The sequence below is a fragment of the Chiloscyllium plagiosum genome, chromosome 39 (genome assembly GCF_004010195.1).
Source record: "Chiloscyllium plagiosum isolate BGI_BamShark_2017 chromosome 39, ASM401019v2, whole genome shotgun sequence".
Classification (NCBI taxonomy): Eukaryota; Metazoa; Chordata; class Chondrichthyes; order Orectolobiformes; family Hemiscylliidae; genus Chiloscyllium; species Chiloscyllium plagiosum.
Genome location: NC_057748.1, coordinates 14,892,697 through 14,907,727, shown reverse-complemented (window position 1 = coordinate 14,907,727; position 15,031 = coordinate 14,892,697). Strand labels below are relative to the sequence as shown.

Here is a 15,031-nt window from a genome sequence, read left to right as displayed (position 1 = left end):
CCAAGTTCCCGAGTCTAGGCTCTGGGCCTACCATAGTTGGGAATCTTCATTCCGGAAACTGCCTCCACCTCAGCCAACTGACACCGCTCCAGCCTCCCAACGATGTCAGAAGATGAAGTAAAAAAGAGAAAGAAAAGTTGAGAGAAGAGACAAAAAGTACAAGCAGACGAATTCTAGGCTCCTGGGCCTAGGAGCCAGAATGCTACGCTGCTACTCCGCTGTCATCTTGAGAAGGTGATAGAGAAAAAGGCCTAAACGTTTCTCTTTTGCACTACTTGGCAGAAATCTGACAGAAAGTGTCTCTTTATGCTTTCATTGGCCAGCTTTGGTTGCCATCCCAAATTGTCCTCAAGAGGGTAGTGGTGAGCTACCTTCTTGAACTACTGCAAGCCGCTTGGTGGAGGCACACGCATATGGCTGTTAGGAACGGAATTCCAGGATTTTCACATAATAACAGTGAAGGAACAGCAATACAGATCCAAGTCTGGATGGCTTGGCTTGGAGGGCAACATACAGTTAGAGATTTGCACAGCACGGGAACAGACCCTTCGGTTCAACTCATTCACGTTGACCAGATATCCTTAATTAATCTAATCCCATGTATCAGCATTTGGCTCCTATCCCTCTAAACCCTTGCTTTTCACATATCCATCCAGATGCCTTTTAAATGCTGTAATTGTACCAGCCTCCACCACTTCTTCTGGCAGTTCATCGCATACATGCACCATGCTCTGCATAAAAACATTGCCTCTTAGGAACCTTTTTTATCTTTCCCTCTCACCTTAAACTTGTGCCCTCTGGTTTTGGCTCCCCTACCCTGAGGAAAAGACCTTGGCTATTCACCCTATCCATCCCCACCATCTGCATCTGCGTGATAAAATTTTACTTCAGCACGCCTGGATACAATTTAAGATTCAGAAATCTATCCAGATGTGGTCTAACCAATCTATTGGCTTTTTTAAAAATATTGCAGACATTACAAAAAATCTGAATTTGTCAGTAGAAATAAGCTGAGCAGCTGTGCTTTATAATTGTGGCAATTAGGGATCGCAGCTGTATAATCAAAGAATTACAGAATGATTACAGAGGCCATTCAGCCCTTTGTGTCCATACTGACCTTCTACAGCAGCCATGCAATCTAGTACCAATCCCCCTCTCTTTTCCCCATAGATCTGCACATGTATGCTTTCCAGATGATGATCTAATTCCCTTTTGAATGCCTTGATTGAATGTGCTTCCACCACCTTCTCAGGCAGCACATTCCACATGCTGCTTGGAATTGTGTCGCCATTGATTATTTGCTAAATTCTTTAAACCTGTGTCCTTTGGTTCTCGTTCCTTCCACCAAAGGAACAGATTCTCCCTATTTACTCTTTACCCTTCACGATTTTGTCTCTAGGCTTTTTTATGAGGGTTCACTTGACCAATTGGATGTGCATGACTAAACCTGTGCTTCTTTGGGTAAGAAGGGGATAAGGAAATGGATGTTGAGCTCATACAGTGCAACAAATTCCTTAAATTCTCTGAAGGTGAATTAGGTTCCATTGCCATATTCTATTATTTCAGGAATATGTTACTCATTGAACAGAACTTGCATTGCTGCAATAATCGCTGTTGCTCTGAAATTTTTCACTCTTCAGTTAAACCTATATTTTGAATAGTGGTCTGCAATGTTCTGATGGCAATTACAGAGATGTGACTACAGGATAACAAGGAATAGGTCCTGAATATTGAGGGGTATATGACATGATATATTAAGGGGAATTGAGGGGAATAGGAAGCTAGTATTTGGGCAATAATTAGCGATGACCTTGGTTGAAGAGATCAAGATGGCTGCATAAAGGTGAGAAATGGTTGAGGAATGAAGTCACCAATGGGAATGGTCTACAGAACCCCTTACATTATCAAACTGTGGAATGAAGTATACATGAAGAAATATTGGATGCTTGTCATAAAGGTACGGCAATAAACATGAGTGACTTTAATCTACATATAGACTGGAAAAATCAGATTTGCAGTAATAGTCTGGATGAGGAGTCCTTAGAACACTTTTGAGATAGTTTCTAAGAGCCACACATTCTGGAATCCACCAAGAACGGATTATATTAGACTTGGCATTATGTAATGAGACAGGATTAAAGTTGACCTCAGAGTAAAGGCACCCCTTAGTTGCAGCAACCACAATATGATTACATTTTAAATTAGTTTAAAAAGGTGAAGATTTGGTCAAAGATTGATACTTTAAACCCAAATAACAGCAACCATACATGAAAGTTGAACCAGATGAAGTGAACTGCCAAACTGGGCTGGAGGATACATCAACAGAGACACAGTGAAAGACATTTAAGAGGATATTTCAGAATTAGTGAGTTTTGAGAAGATTTGTAGCTCAGGTTGAGGTTCTGCTTGTAGCTTTGCCAACTGAGCTGGAAGGTTCTTTCCCAGACATTTCGTCACCATACTAGGTAATATCTTCAGTGAGCCTCTGAGTGAAGCACTGGTGGTGTAGCCCGCTTTCTATTTATATGTTTGGGTTTCCTTGGGTTGGTGATGTCATTTCCTGTGGTGATATCATTTCCTGTTTTTTCCTCAGGGGTAGTAAAATGGGATCTAAGTCAATGTATTTGTTGATAGTGTTTTGGTTGAAATGACATGCTTTTCATATTTTGGAATACTCAGAACATGTATCCGTATTATAAAGAAAAATTCTAAGGGGAGGAACCTATCATTCATGCTTAACTAAAAGTGTTAGGAAAAGCATCAAACATAAGGCATAAGCATATAACTATGCAGAGATAAGTGGCAGGTCTGATGATGAGTTAGAATATAGAGAATGAATGAAAGGTTAATCTGGAGGAAGAAAATTAAAGTTGACCTCAGAGTAAAAGCACCCCTTAGTTGCAGCAACAGCAATATCATTACATTTTAAATCAGTTTGAAAAGGTGAAGATTTGGTCGAAGATTGATATTTTAAACCCAAATAACAGCAAACATATAGGCATGAAAGAACCTGCTAAAAACCAGGTGTGCGGCCTTCAGATCAGGAGACCCACTCAAATATAAGGAATCCAAGTACGACCTTCATAGAGCCATTCAGACAGCCAAGGACCAATACCGATCCAAACCGGAGACCCAGACAGACAACCAGCGATTATGGCAAGGACTGAATGACAACATAGGTTCTAAAGAGAGACAGTGCAAGATAGCAGACGATGACATATCCCTCCCAGATTGTCTCAATGCCTTCTATGCTCACTCTGAGTAGAATTTCGGCGGAGAGCTAACACCTATTCTGACAAGTCCTGATGAACCTATCCCAACAGTCACTGCATCAGAGTCAGATCAGTTTTCCTCCGTGTGAATCCAAGGAAAGCGATGGGACCAGACGGAGTACCAGCCGTGCACTCAGAGCATGTGCAGATCAACTGGCAGAGTCTTCTCGGACATCTTCAACCTCTCCCTGCAGCAGGCCACTGTCTCTGCCTGTTTCAAGAGGGCCAACATCATCCCTGAGCCCATGCAGCATGTCTCAATGACTACCGCCCAGTGGCCCTAACTTTGCTGGTCATGAAGTGCTTTGAAAGACTGGTCATGGCATTAATCAACTCCATCCTCCCCACTACTCTTGACCCACTTCAATTTGCCTATCGGACCAACACATCCACGTCAGATGCCATATCACTTGCCCTTCACTCCTCCCTAGGACATCTTGACACCAAGAACAGCTATGTAAGAATTCTACTCATTGAATACAGTTCAACCTTCAACACTATTATCCCTCGAGACTGATTACCAAACTTAGTGGTCTCGGACTAAGCCCCACTCTCTGCAACTGGCTCCTTGGTTTCCTGACCCACAGGCCACAATCAGTGAAGACTGGGGACAATATTTCATCCTCACTACTGGAGCCCTTCAGGGTTGTGTACTCAGCCCCCCACTGTACTCACTAAATACCCATGACTGCATCGTGAAATACCAGACTAATGCCATTTATAAGTTCGCTGATGACACCGCCATAGTTGGTCGAATCTCAGATGGCGACGAAATACTACGGACGGGAGGTGGAAGACCTGGAAAAATAGTGCACTGAGAACAACCTAGCTCTCAGTGCCAGCAAAACCAAAGAACTCATTATTGACTTTCAGCAGGATGTTATTCATGCCCCCCTACATATTAACAGCACAGAGGTGGAAAGAATGGAGACTGTCAAGATTCTGGGAGTGGTCATCCACAACAAGCTTTCTTGGACTCTTCATGTGGACGCACTGGCTACAAAGGCCCAACAACGTCTCTTCTTCCTTAGGCAGCTGAGAAAATTTGCTTTGACGGCAAATACCCTTGCCAACTTTTATAGGTGCACCACCGAGAGCATTCTGTCTGGGTGTATTACTATCTGGTATGGCAACTGTACCATTCAAGATGGGAGACGGTTACAGAGAGTGGTGAACTTGGTCCGGACAATCACAAAGGCCAATCTTCCATCTATAGAATCCATCTACCAGGCCCGCTATCAAGGAAAGGCGGCCAGCATTCTTAAAGATCCATCCCACCCTGGCAATGTTTTTCTGTAATCTCTACCATCGGGGAGAAGGTACAGAAGCCTGAACACACGCACCAGCCGGTTTCGCAACAGTTTCTACCCTACTGTTGTTAGAATACTGAATGGACTCACAAACTCTTAACATTCACCTGTACCTGTATTTTTGCTTTTGCCACTGTTTACCTGTTATTTACTATCTATGCTATTTAACTATATGATCTACCTGTATTGCTTGCAAGACAAAGCTTTTCACTGTGCCTCAGCACTCGTGACAATAAATTCAAGTTATTCAATTCATTCATTCAAATTGTAGTCTGAGAGAAAGTGAGATATAAGTGTAAAAACAGTTAGCAAGAGCTTCTACAGGTTTTTAAAAGTGGGTATTGATCCTCTGGAGAGTGTGACTAGGGAGTTAAGAACAGATAATATAGAAATGGTGGATAAATGAACAAATAATTTACTTCTATCTTCATTGTAGAGATTTAAATAAAATCCAGTAATATCAGGAGGTGGAAGGGAGGGAGGAATTTAGTGAACTTACAATCCCTAGGAAGTGGTACTGGACAAAGTGATACAATTGCAGGCTGACAAGTCTCTGGGTCCAGGTGGACTCCATACAAGGGTCTTGAATGAGGTGCCTATTGAGGGAACAGATGTTTCAGTGTTAATTTTGTAAATTTCTCTAGATTCAGGGATAATTCTGAATGGCAAGTGGCAAAAAAAATCCCTCTATCCCAAAAGGAATGAAACCAGTTTGTTTGATATCGGACTAGCTACCTAACAAAGGAGCAACACTCCGAAAGTTTGTACTTCCCGATAAACCTGTTGGACTATAACCTGGTGTTGTGTGATTTTTAACTTTGTCCATCCCAGTCCAACACTGGTACCTTCACATCATGTTTGATATCTGTCATTGGAGAAAGGTGTATGGTCAAACATTAAAGAGATTGTAGCTAGGCACTTAGAAGAATTGAATACAATCAGGATCAAGAGTATATTTTTGTCAAAGGAAAGTCACGTTTAGCTAATTTACTGGAATTTTTCAGAAGAGTAATGATTAGATAAAGAGGAGTCTATTGGGAATTGCACTTGGAATTCAAGCAGACATTTGGTAAGGTGTCACATCAAATATTACTGCAGAAAATAAAAGCTCATGGGAACATGGATCGAAGATTGACTGGCTGGCAGAAAACAGAGTATACAATAATGGCTCCTTGCCTGATTGGCAGAATCTGGTGAGTACATTTTTTACAATTTACATCAATGAGTTAGGTGAGGGGAACAATGCATGGCAACTAAATTTGCAGATGATTCAAAGATAGTTGGGAAACTATGCTGTGAAGAAGACATAAGGAGTTTATAGAGAGATATGCGTCTTTGAATTTATGTTTCTTGGCTGCATTTTTAAGTTTTGTTTCTTTGCATAGCTACTGAAATATGTTGTGAGGATTTACACATTTATACTGTTTGGCTGCATTATGAGCAGATCTTCCTTGCCCATCAGGTCCTGGAGTGGGACTTGAACTCAGCTGCTAGCTCAGAGTATGTCACAAGATTTCCTTAAGGTCAGCAATAAATGCTGGCTAAGCCAGTGACACCACAAACCTGTGAATTAATCAATGCAAAAATAAATTGTTGGCTACCTGTTTATTCTATCACTGAGATGAAAGAACACTAATCCTATTTTCTCAACAGCTCACATGCTCCTGACTAAAGCATTGATGATTTTATTGGTGAATCCAATGAATTACCTCTGGATGGAGATAGTGGTTAACTTCACTCATCTCTCTTGGCTATTAAACAAATTTAACTCCTATCTGCAAGATACAATATGCAGTACAATACAGCACAGGAACAGGCCCTTTGGTCCACCAGGCTTGCGCCAATTCCTAATCCTTAATTAGACCCACTACTTATTGCCATACCCTGGTTTCTATTCCTCTGTTCGATTCCCTTACATGTGTCTATAAAGATCTGATGATTGATCTTTTTCACTTTCCTTTCAGAAATCTATTGATTTAAATTTCATTCATAAATCTAAAAAATGAAGCTAGTCTCAAGAATGTTGACTATCAAGAGCGGAGTGAGACTGACATGAAATCAACCATGATCATATTAAATGGCAGAGCAATCTCAATGGGCCAAATAGCCTACTCCTGTTCCTAGTTAGATTAGATTCCCTAGTGTGGAAACAGGCCCTTTGGCCCAACAAGTCCACACCGCCCTCTGAAGACCAACCCACCTAGACCCATTCCCGTAACTAATGCTAACTAATGCATAGCTGCTGAAATATGTTGTAAGGATTTACACATTTATACTGTTTGGCTGCATTATGAGCAGATCTTCCTTACCCATCAGGTCCTGGAGTGGGACTTGAACTCAGCTGCTAGCTCAGAGTATGTCACAAGATTTCCTTAAGGTCAGCAATAACACTAACACCAAGGGCAATTTAGCATTGCCAATTCACCTAGCCTACACATCTTTGGACTGTGGGAGGAAACCGGAGCACCCGGAGGAAATCCACCCAGACACAGGGGGAGCATGCAAACTCCACACCAACAATTGCCCGAGATGGGAATTGAACCCGGGCCCCTGGGGCTGTGAGGCTGCAGTGCTAACCACTGAGCCACCATGCCACCGTTCTTAGGTTCTTATATTGAATGTCACTTTGCACTTTTGTTTCAATTTCTCAAATACCTCTGTGATATTATCAACATTCAAATTCATCATGGTGTGTAGCTGTGCACATATTGCTATGGTGGTAGTCATATTATTTTGTTTGATTCACTCAGTTTTACTCTCTCTCTCTCTGGCTCTATTTCATTATTTTTTCCCAAGTTTATGCAGCATTAAATTGGTTTAGAATGTTTGAATCTTACAGACATTGGTACACTATTTGGCACTCAGCAGCAGCCTGGATGAACATTTCAGTAGGAGAAAAATACCATGGTTCTGAGATAAAAACAGAAAGTGCGAGAGGAATACAGCAGGTCTGGCAGCATCTGTGAACACAGAAACAGAGTTCATGATCTGAGTACAGTATGACTCTTCTTTGGAAGTGAAACAAACTGGAAAATGGTACTGTATACAGAGGGAGGTGCAAATGGGACAGATTGTGTGGGTGCCCAGAGGAAATCACAAGGACACTTATAATTGTAGTGAAAGAGAGACAGAGAATTAGGTGGAAGTGTGAAAAAGAGATAATGGGACCATTCTGCTGAAAGCAAAGCTAACAAGACACAGCTGAGGGAGAGTGGAGAATGTAAGGAAAATGGAATACAGAGGTCAAATCCTCATTTATCTTTTAAACCCTAGCTCTTTACGAATAATATAACAGAATTTAAATCTTTCATGGAGAGATCCCTCACTCAAAAAGCCCTTGTTTTATTTCCTCAATTTTTGTGGATTGGGGCTTAAACCCACAAACCTCTACAGGTAAAAGTACAGTCACAACAGTCCTACTGAATAATGGGGCTTCTGTCTCATTAGAGAGAGAAAGAGACTGGTGGTGGTTTAACCTGAGGGTCACCCACGTCTCAGGAAAGGGGGAAAAATTAAGGAGAGTCCATCATGGTAACCTCAGCCCAGCATTGAATCCACATTGTTGGCATCATTTTGCATTGCTCAGTTGTTCAGTCAACTGATCTAACCAACGGCCTACTCCGTGGGGTAAAGGCTATAATGATGCTAGCAAACTGACCTAATGTAGACTGACAAACAAAAACAGAAATTTCCCCAGAAAATCAGCAGGTCTAGCAGCATCTAAAGTTGTAAAGAAACATTAATTCTGTTTTCCCTCCACAGATGCAGCCATACCTACATTTTTAAAAATCACACAACACCAGGTTATTGTCCAACTATTGTGTCCTCCACAACCACCTGCTGATAGAGCGACGCTCCGAAAGCTATGCTTCCAATTAAACCTGTTGGACTATAATCTGATGTTGTGTGATTTTTAACTGTACACCCCAATCCAACACAGGCATCTCCAAATCCTATCCACATTTGTTTGTTTTATTTAGTGTGGACAAGATCCTGTCTACTGTTTCATCCAGAAAGCAGAGGTGTGTAGGTAGCCATGGAATGCTCCCTGCAGGGTGATTGCAGAGAGCCACTGTCTTTGGAACAAGGGTCACTGGACTCGAAATATTAGCTCGAATTTCTCTCTCCACAGATGCTGCCAGACCTGCTAAATTTCTGCTTTTGTTCCAGATTTTCAGCCTACACGGTTCATCTGCAGGTTCTCCATGTCTACTTGCATGTCTACTTTTCTAGAGGAGGGAGTGCACAGGGTCACTTGCACTAAAATAAAACAAAGACCTGCGAATGCCAGAGAGCTCAAAAGGAGTCACTGGACACAAAATGTTAACTCCGCTTTCCCTCTCCCATAGATGGTGCCCCATTTGCTGAATTTCTCTAACCACTTCCGTTTTTGATTCAGCTTTCCAGCATTTGCAGTTCTTTGCTTTGTTTTAGCATGGAGTGACCCTGTGTACTCCCTGCCCTAGGAAAGAGAGAGGTAGCCATGGAGATTGCATTGTGGTGTGGTTGCAGAGAGCTACTGCCGTTAGAACCAGAGCCTCCAGTTTGATTGACAGCAAAGGCTGACCACACCCCCTGTATGCCCCACGCTGTGACGTAAGACGTGACCCGGAAGTAATTGCGGAGATTGCTTGATGCCATATTGTCCGTCCGCGGAAGCTGGGAGCGGGCAAATGCCGAAAGGTAAAAGATAAAATGTTCACGTTAATTGTCCTCGTTTTGCGGTTCAGGCACCGGAATCCGGTCAGGCCTGTTGGCATCGGGTGGTCGCTCGTAATAAATCACGGAGCGGCGATGAAATGGGGGATCTCCTCCACCGTCAATTCCATTGGCCCGCTGGGCAGATGATTGACAAAGGTTTGGGCCAATCGGGGAACGGCACCGTGAAGCCAGCGACCAATCATCGGTCTGGGAGGACGGGACATGTGGCCTGAGGGCCACATTCTGGGCAACTTTTATATTTATATTAAAAAACGCGACCCGTCCGTTGTTAATGGAGTTTCACCCCTTTCATCATCTCACGTCCATTTGTTTAAGATTCTGATTCCCACTCCGAGTTTTGCCAAGCTCACATTGACACACATCAAAGCCCAGAGGAATAATTAGAGGGGGCCTTGTCAATTCAGACTTTGGCTTAACGAACAACTCCTGTTTGAGATATTTGTGACTCTGACAAGGCTGTAATGCCTGCAGCCAATCGGTCATTTAACCTTTGTGAAGTGAAAGGGCGAGTGATCTACTTTGTTTTCCTTCTGTGAAGCTATAACTCTTTCTGGACCAAGGTCAAAAGTTATGAGTCATGTTAAGGTATGTAGTTTTTGTTTTAGAGCTGTTGCCTATTTGCAGATGTGCCTCAAATCATCAATCTTTTGCTAAATTTGCAGGACTTTTCTATGTCTGTTTGAAGCTGAATGTGTTGAACAGTCTATAAATGAATAGAGGTTATGGAAGTAAAATGTGTATGGTAAGTAAGGGCAGTGAGGAGATTGTCCTCAAGGAAAACTAACAGTTTAAGTGAGAAATCTGAATTTACAGAGATAAGATAATGCAGGAAATGTACCTGCCATCTGTTGGAAAAATCTACTCATCAATTTCAGTTTAGAGAGCCCCAGACTGAGAAAGATGAGATTTTGTTAAAGGCATATGTACTGGCTTGATTTGATTGGTGTTGAAACCTCTTAAGATGTGAAAATGTGTGCAAATGGGATTAATGCCTGTTCTCTTCTCTTTCCCCACTGCATCTTATTCTGTCCTATCCAGGAACAAGCTTATCCCTCACTTATTCTAGAATAGGGGGTCATGGTCTCATAATATAGAGTAGGCTATTTAGGACAGAGTTAAAAATCATGCAACACCAGGTTATAGTCCAACAGGTTTATTTGGAAGCACTGGCTTTTGGAGCGCTGCTCCTTCAACCACCTGATGAAGTAGCAGTGCTATGAAAGTTAGTTCTTAACCTGGTGCTGTGTGATTTTTAACTTTGTACACCCCAGTCCAACACTGGCCCCTCCAATTTAGTACAGAGATGAGGAAAATTATCTTCACTTAAGGATACTGAAACTGTGGATTTTCTACCACAGAAAGTTGTGGAGATCAAATTATTGTATGCATTCAAGAAAAAGATTGATACATTTTTAGACCGAGATATGGGGAGAAAACAGGATTATGGCATTGAGATAGAGGATTAGGAGAACGGTGTTCTGATGTTGTGGATATTGCCAACAAATCATTGTAAGAGGAACTATTGTGTAAGAAATGTACGTTAAATTTTTATTTTTTTAAAAACTAACCTTTTTTTTCTAATGAGCTTGTTCAAAAATGTTGTTATGTACCTCGAGGGCAGGTGGGACTCGAACGAGCATCTCAGTCTAGGGGTTGGGGGCATCACGAGGGTTATAAGAATTGCACCTTAATGCTTTTGCCAGTGTACTTTGTACCTTTTGAAAGTAATCTCTGATTACCAATCCTATTACCATGTGGCAAACGTGCAGCCATTTGTCGCCCAGCCTGGTATGGAGTGAACATGTTGTCTCACATGACCACCAAAGCAGAGAGAAAAGAAAACTGCCTGGCAGGAAGTCTGTGTTAAAATTTCACATCATTATAGAATGATAACTGTGGGATAGGAGGCCATTCAGTCAGTTGTGCTGCTGCTTTGACGAAAGCTATCAAATTAATTTCACTCTTCTGAAATTTCTTTTCTGTTTTGTGTATTTCTACAATTCTCTTTTGAAAGTATTATCAAATCTGCTTCCACTATAGAAACATGAAGTCGTGCAGCACAGCAACAGATCTTGTCCATGCCAATCAAGTTTCCCAAACTAAACTAGTGCCACTTGCCTGGATTTGACCCATATCCCTCTAAACCTTTCCTATTCATGTACCTGTTCAAACGTCTTTTAAATGTTGTGACTGTACCTGCCACTTCCTCTGGCAGTTCATTACACATATGAACTGCCCTCTGTATGGAAAAAGTTACCCCTCTGGTCCCTTTTTAAATCTTTCTCCTCTCACCTAAAATTTTTCCATCAAGTACTTAAGTTGTGTACAACTAAGAAAACTACTCTTTGACAATATTGATATCCATACAGGGTGTTGACAGTGGGGGTTTTAGGTAGTGCTAATTCTGCTCACTTTCAAGCAATGAATTCCAGATTATCATATTCACTGAATTACAGATAAATTTTATCACCTCTGGTTCTTGTGGCAGTTGTTTGCCATGCAAATGGCACTTTAAAGTGGAATACCAAGATATTTACTGATAATGAAAATTGTTTTCAAATTTGTCTGAATATTGCAAAAAAAGGGAGGCATTGACGAGGGTGTGGGTAAAGATTTCCTGTGATGATGTCAAAATGGAGAGCTTATACCTTTTCAGGAAGGACTGAACAGGCTGCAGCTTATTTTAGACAAGAGTATTTTGGGTAGTGACCTGTGAGAGGTATGAAGGGATTTTTCAAGATCAATATAGGAAAGATGTTTCCACTTGTGGGCAAGTCCAATACCGGAGGGCATAAACATATGGTAATTATTAATAAGACATTCGATGGAAACTTTATTGCAAGCAGTCAGAATGTGGAACGTGCTAGCAAATACTATACTTGAGGGTGAATTAGATAGATGCCTTTAAGGAAAGTTTGATGTAGGAAAGAAAAAGAAAGGGAACATTTTGATCAGGCAAAGTAGGTTTGAGGGACAGGAAAATGGACGTTTCAGGCAAAAGCCCTTCATGCCCAAAACGTCGATTTTCTTGCTCCTCAGATGCTGCCTGACCTGCTGTGCTTTTTCAGCACCACTCTGATCTAAACTCTGATTTCCAGCATCTGCAGTCTTCACTTTTGCCTAGTAGGTTTGAGGGACCCCAGCATAGGCCATTTGGACCAACTGGCCAGTTTCTGTGCTGTGCGTTCTATTATATTGATCTGAGCTGTTGAGAGAAAACAATTTTTCTTTTTTTTTCTCCCTCAGGTATGGCAACAATAACTTCACATTGATTGGGGAACAGTGCCAGTTTTCCTGCTAGATATTTCTTGTCATGGCGACCTGGTCACGTGTAGCAGTGTTGAATCTTTATCGAGCTCTCCTGCGTGAGGGACGCAATCTCCAGTACACTGACCGAGATTACTACTACACATTCATCAGAAGGGAGTTCAGAAAGAATCAGCACCTTACCAGTGAGAAAGAGAAAGTTAAGCAACTGGAGAAAGGCATCTATTTTCTCGCGAACAAGCTCGGAGGTCTGGTTTAATCTAGGGCCTAAACACGTCTATTTTCACACTTCTGGGTATGTCTTTTTTAAAAGTAATTATTGCCACTGTTTTGTTTCTTAAAATCTTTTGGTTAGACATTCTGTATGGCCACAGTGGAAAATGGATTGTCAAATGTGAAAACGATTCTTACAGACTGGAAAGTTTTACGTTTGGTTTAATTGAGGTGTAGGTGGGAGTTACATGATCAACCACAGTAAGGTTCCCTTTGCTCATCACTGTTGAGTAACTCCAAATAGAAATTCTGCATGATGTTCATAAGGTGATTGTCAAAAGACCCAGTGCTGACATGAAATCATTTTAACGTAGCAAATGATTGGGATCTGAACTGCATTGCCAGAGAATGTAGTGATGGCAGGTTCAGTTGTGGCTTTCAGAGAGGATTGGATAGCTCCTTTCTAACAAAACAGTCTAGGTCTTTTTCACTGTTTCACAGCTTCCTCACCCAGGCCCTACGGTCCCTCTAATTTTTTTCCTGAAGCTGAGTGGACTTTGCTGAACTCGAAGTCACATGCCTTGAGCAACCATCAGGCTGCTCAGCTCCGTTTTCCTGGCCTGTTGTTGGGCTGATTTCACATTGATTTCCTTCATTTTACTATAAAGACTATCTCAACACATCATGTTAAAAACCTTTTACAACGATAAATATATGCATGATCAGTAAAAAGAAAATAAGTAATTGAGATTGAGACTGCTCAGCTGTTTGTAGGATGAGGAGCAGCAGGTTCAGTTGGGGAATTGCTGTTTTTCTTTATATTTTATTTAAAAACTCAAGAACTTTTAGGAACTTAACCTATTCAATCAAAAATTTGAGCTTTGATCCCTGAACTTGATGACTATTTTCTAAATGGAGAAAGATTTCAAACATCTGAAGTACAAAGGCACTTAAATTTAACATACAGGTTCAGTTAGTGGTGAGGAAGGAAGATGCAGTATTAGCATTAATTTCAAGAGGGCTAGAATACAAAAGAAGAGATGTACTACTGAGGCTATATAAGGCTCTGGTCAGACTATATTTGGAATACAATGAGCAGTTTTGGACCCCGTACGTAAGGAAGGATATGCTGGCATTGGACAGGGTCCAGAGAAGGCTTACAAAAATTATCCCTGGGGCCTGGATAGTGTGGACATGGAGAAAATGTTTCCACTGGAAGGAGACACTAGGACCAGAGGGTGCAGCCTCAGAGTGATGAGATGACCATTGAGAACTGAGATGAGAAAGACTAACCATCTTCTGGCTGAAGAAATTCTATGGAACTTATTGCTGCAGAGGGCTGTAGAGGCCAAGTCATTGAACATATTTGAGACAGAGATAGATCCTTGATTGTTAAGGGGATCAAGGGTTATGGGGAGAAGACAGGAGAATGGGGGTTGCAAAATATATCAGCCATGGCCGAATGGTGGATCAGACTCGATGGGTCGAATAGCCTAATTCTGCTCCTGCACCTTATGGTCTTATGGACAGTAGCTGAGGTAATCGTGGCTTAATGAGAAAAGACAGTCATGAGTTTCCTCCAGAGCTTTGATCAGCTGTAATGGAGACATTAGCCAGTGTGACTCAACACTTTCAAGAGAGGCATGAGTAAAAGCCAACCATTGAATTCAGATAAAAATGGGAATAAATAATTTACCTGGGTTTAGTTCTCTCTCTCTCTCTCTCTCTCTCTCTCTCTGTGCATAGGTTTGTCTTTAATAACGTGATCAGCATGTTGTGATCTGTAAATTTATGATAATTCTTACAAATTAAAACCTGATTCGTCTTAACAATTTGTTAGCTACACAGTTTTATAGTTCTTTGTATGGAACATCTGCAAAGTATCATGTGATAAAGAAATACAAATTTTTAGAATAGTATTTGTCATGCCTAGATTCCAATGGTTTATTTGAATTGCATGTTTTTTAACTCTTTTTGTTTGCTGATTGAAGTGATGAGGTAAAGTTCTACAGGTGCAGAAAAGTTTGTCATACCTCCCACATAGCCCACATACTCCAGCAGCCTTGCTCAGCCATCACAGCCAAGTGAAGTGTTGGTTCCAGTACAAAATGGCTTAAGAAAACCCTCCAGTAGACTGCTGGGCATTTTACAATCAAAGGAACCCTGACTGTTCCCTAGCTTATGTCTGCGACTTATTGGAACAAACGTAGGCCATTCCGTTCCTTCAATTTGTCCTAACATTCGATT

The 15,031-nt window shown here is 41.4% G+C and overlaps 1 protein-coding gene across 2 annotated transcripts; it reads left to right on the top strand.

Annotated features, from left to right (window-relative positions):
• The first annotated feature begins 9,190 nt into the window (after positions 1–9,190).
• On the top strand, positions 9,191–12,830 carry LOC122542267 (MIEF1 upstream open reading frame protein-like). Of its 2 annotated transcripts, none has more exons than XM_043679820.1 (2): positions 9,191–9,265; positions 12,551–12,830. In XM_043679820.1, the coding sequence occupies exon 2, from the start codon at positions 12,618–12,620 to the stop codon at positions 12,828–12,830; it is 213 nt and encodes a 70-aa protein (XP_043535755.1). In that variant the 5' UTR covers positions 9,191–9,265; positions 12,551–12,617. The 2 variants fall into 2 exon arrangements, with proteins under 2 accessions (XP_043535755.1, XP_043535753.1); XM_043679818.1 differs by lacking the exon at positions 9,191–9,265 and adding an exon at positions 9,341–9,889.
• The last annotated feature ends 2,201 nt before the right edge of the window (positions 12,831–15,031 follow it).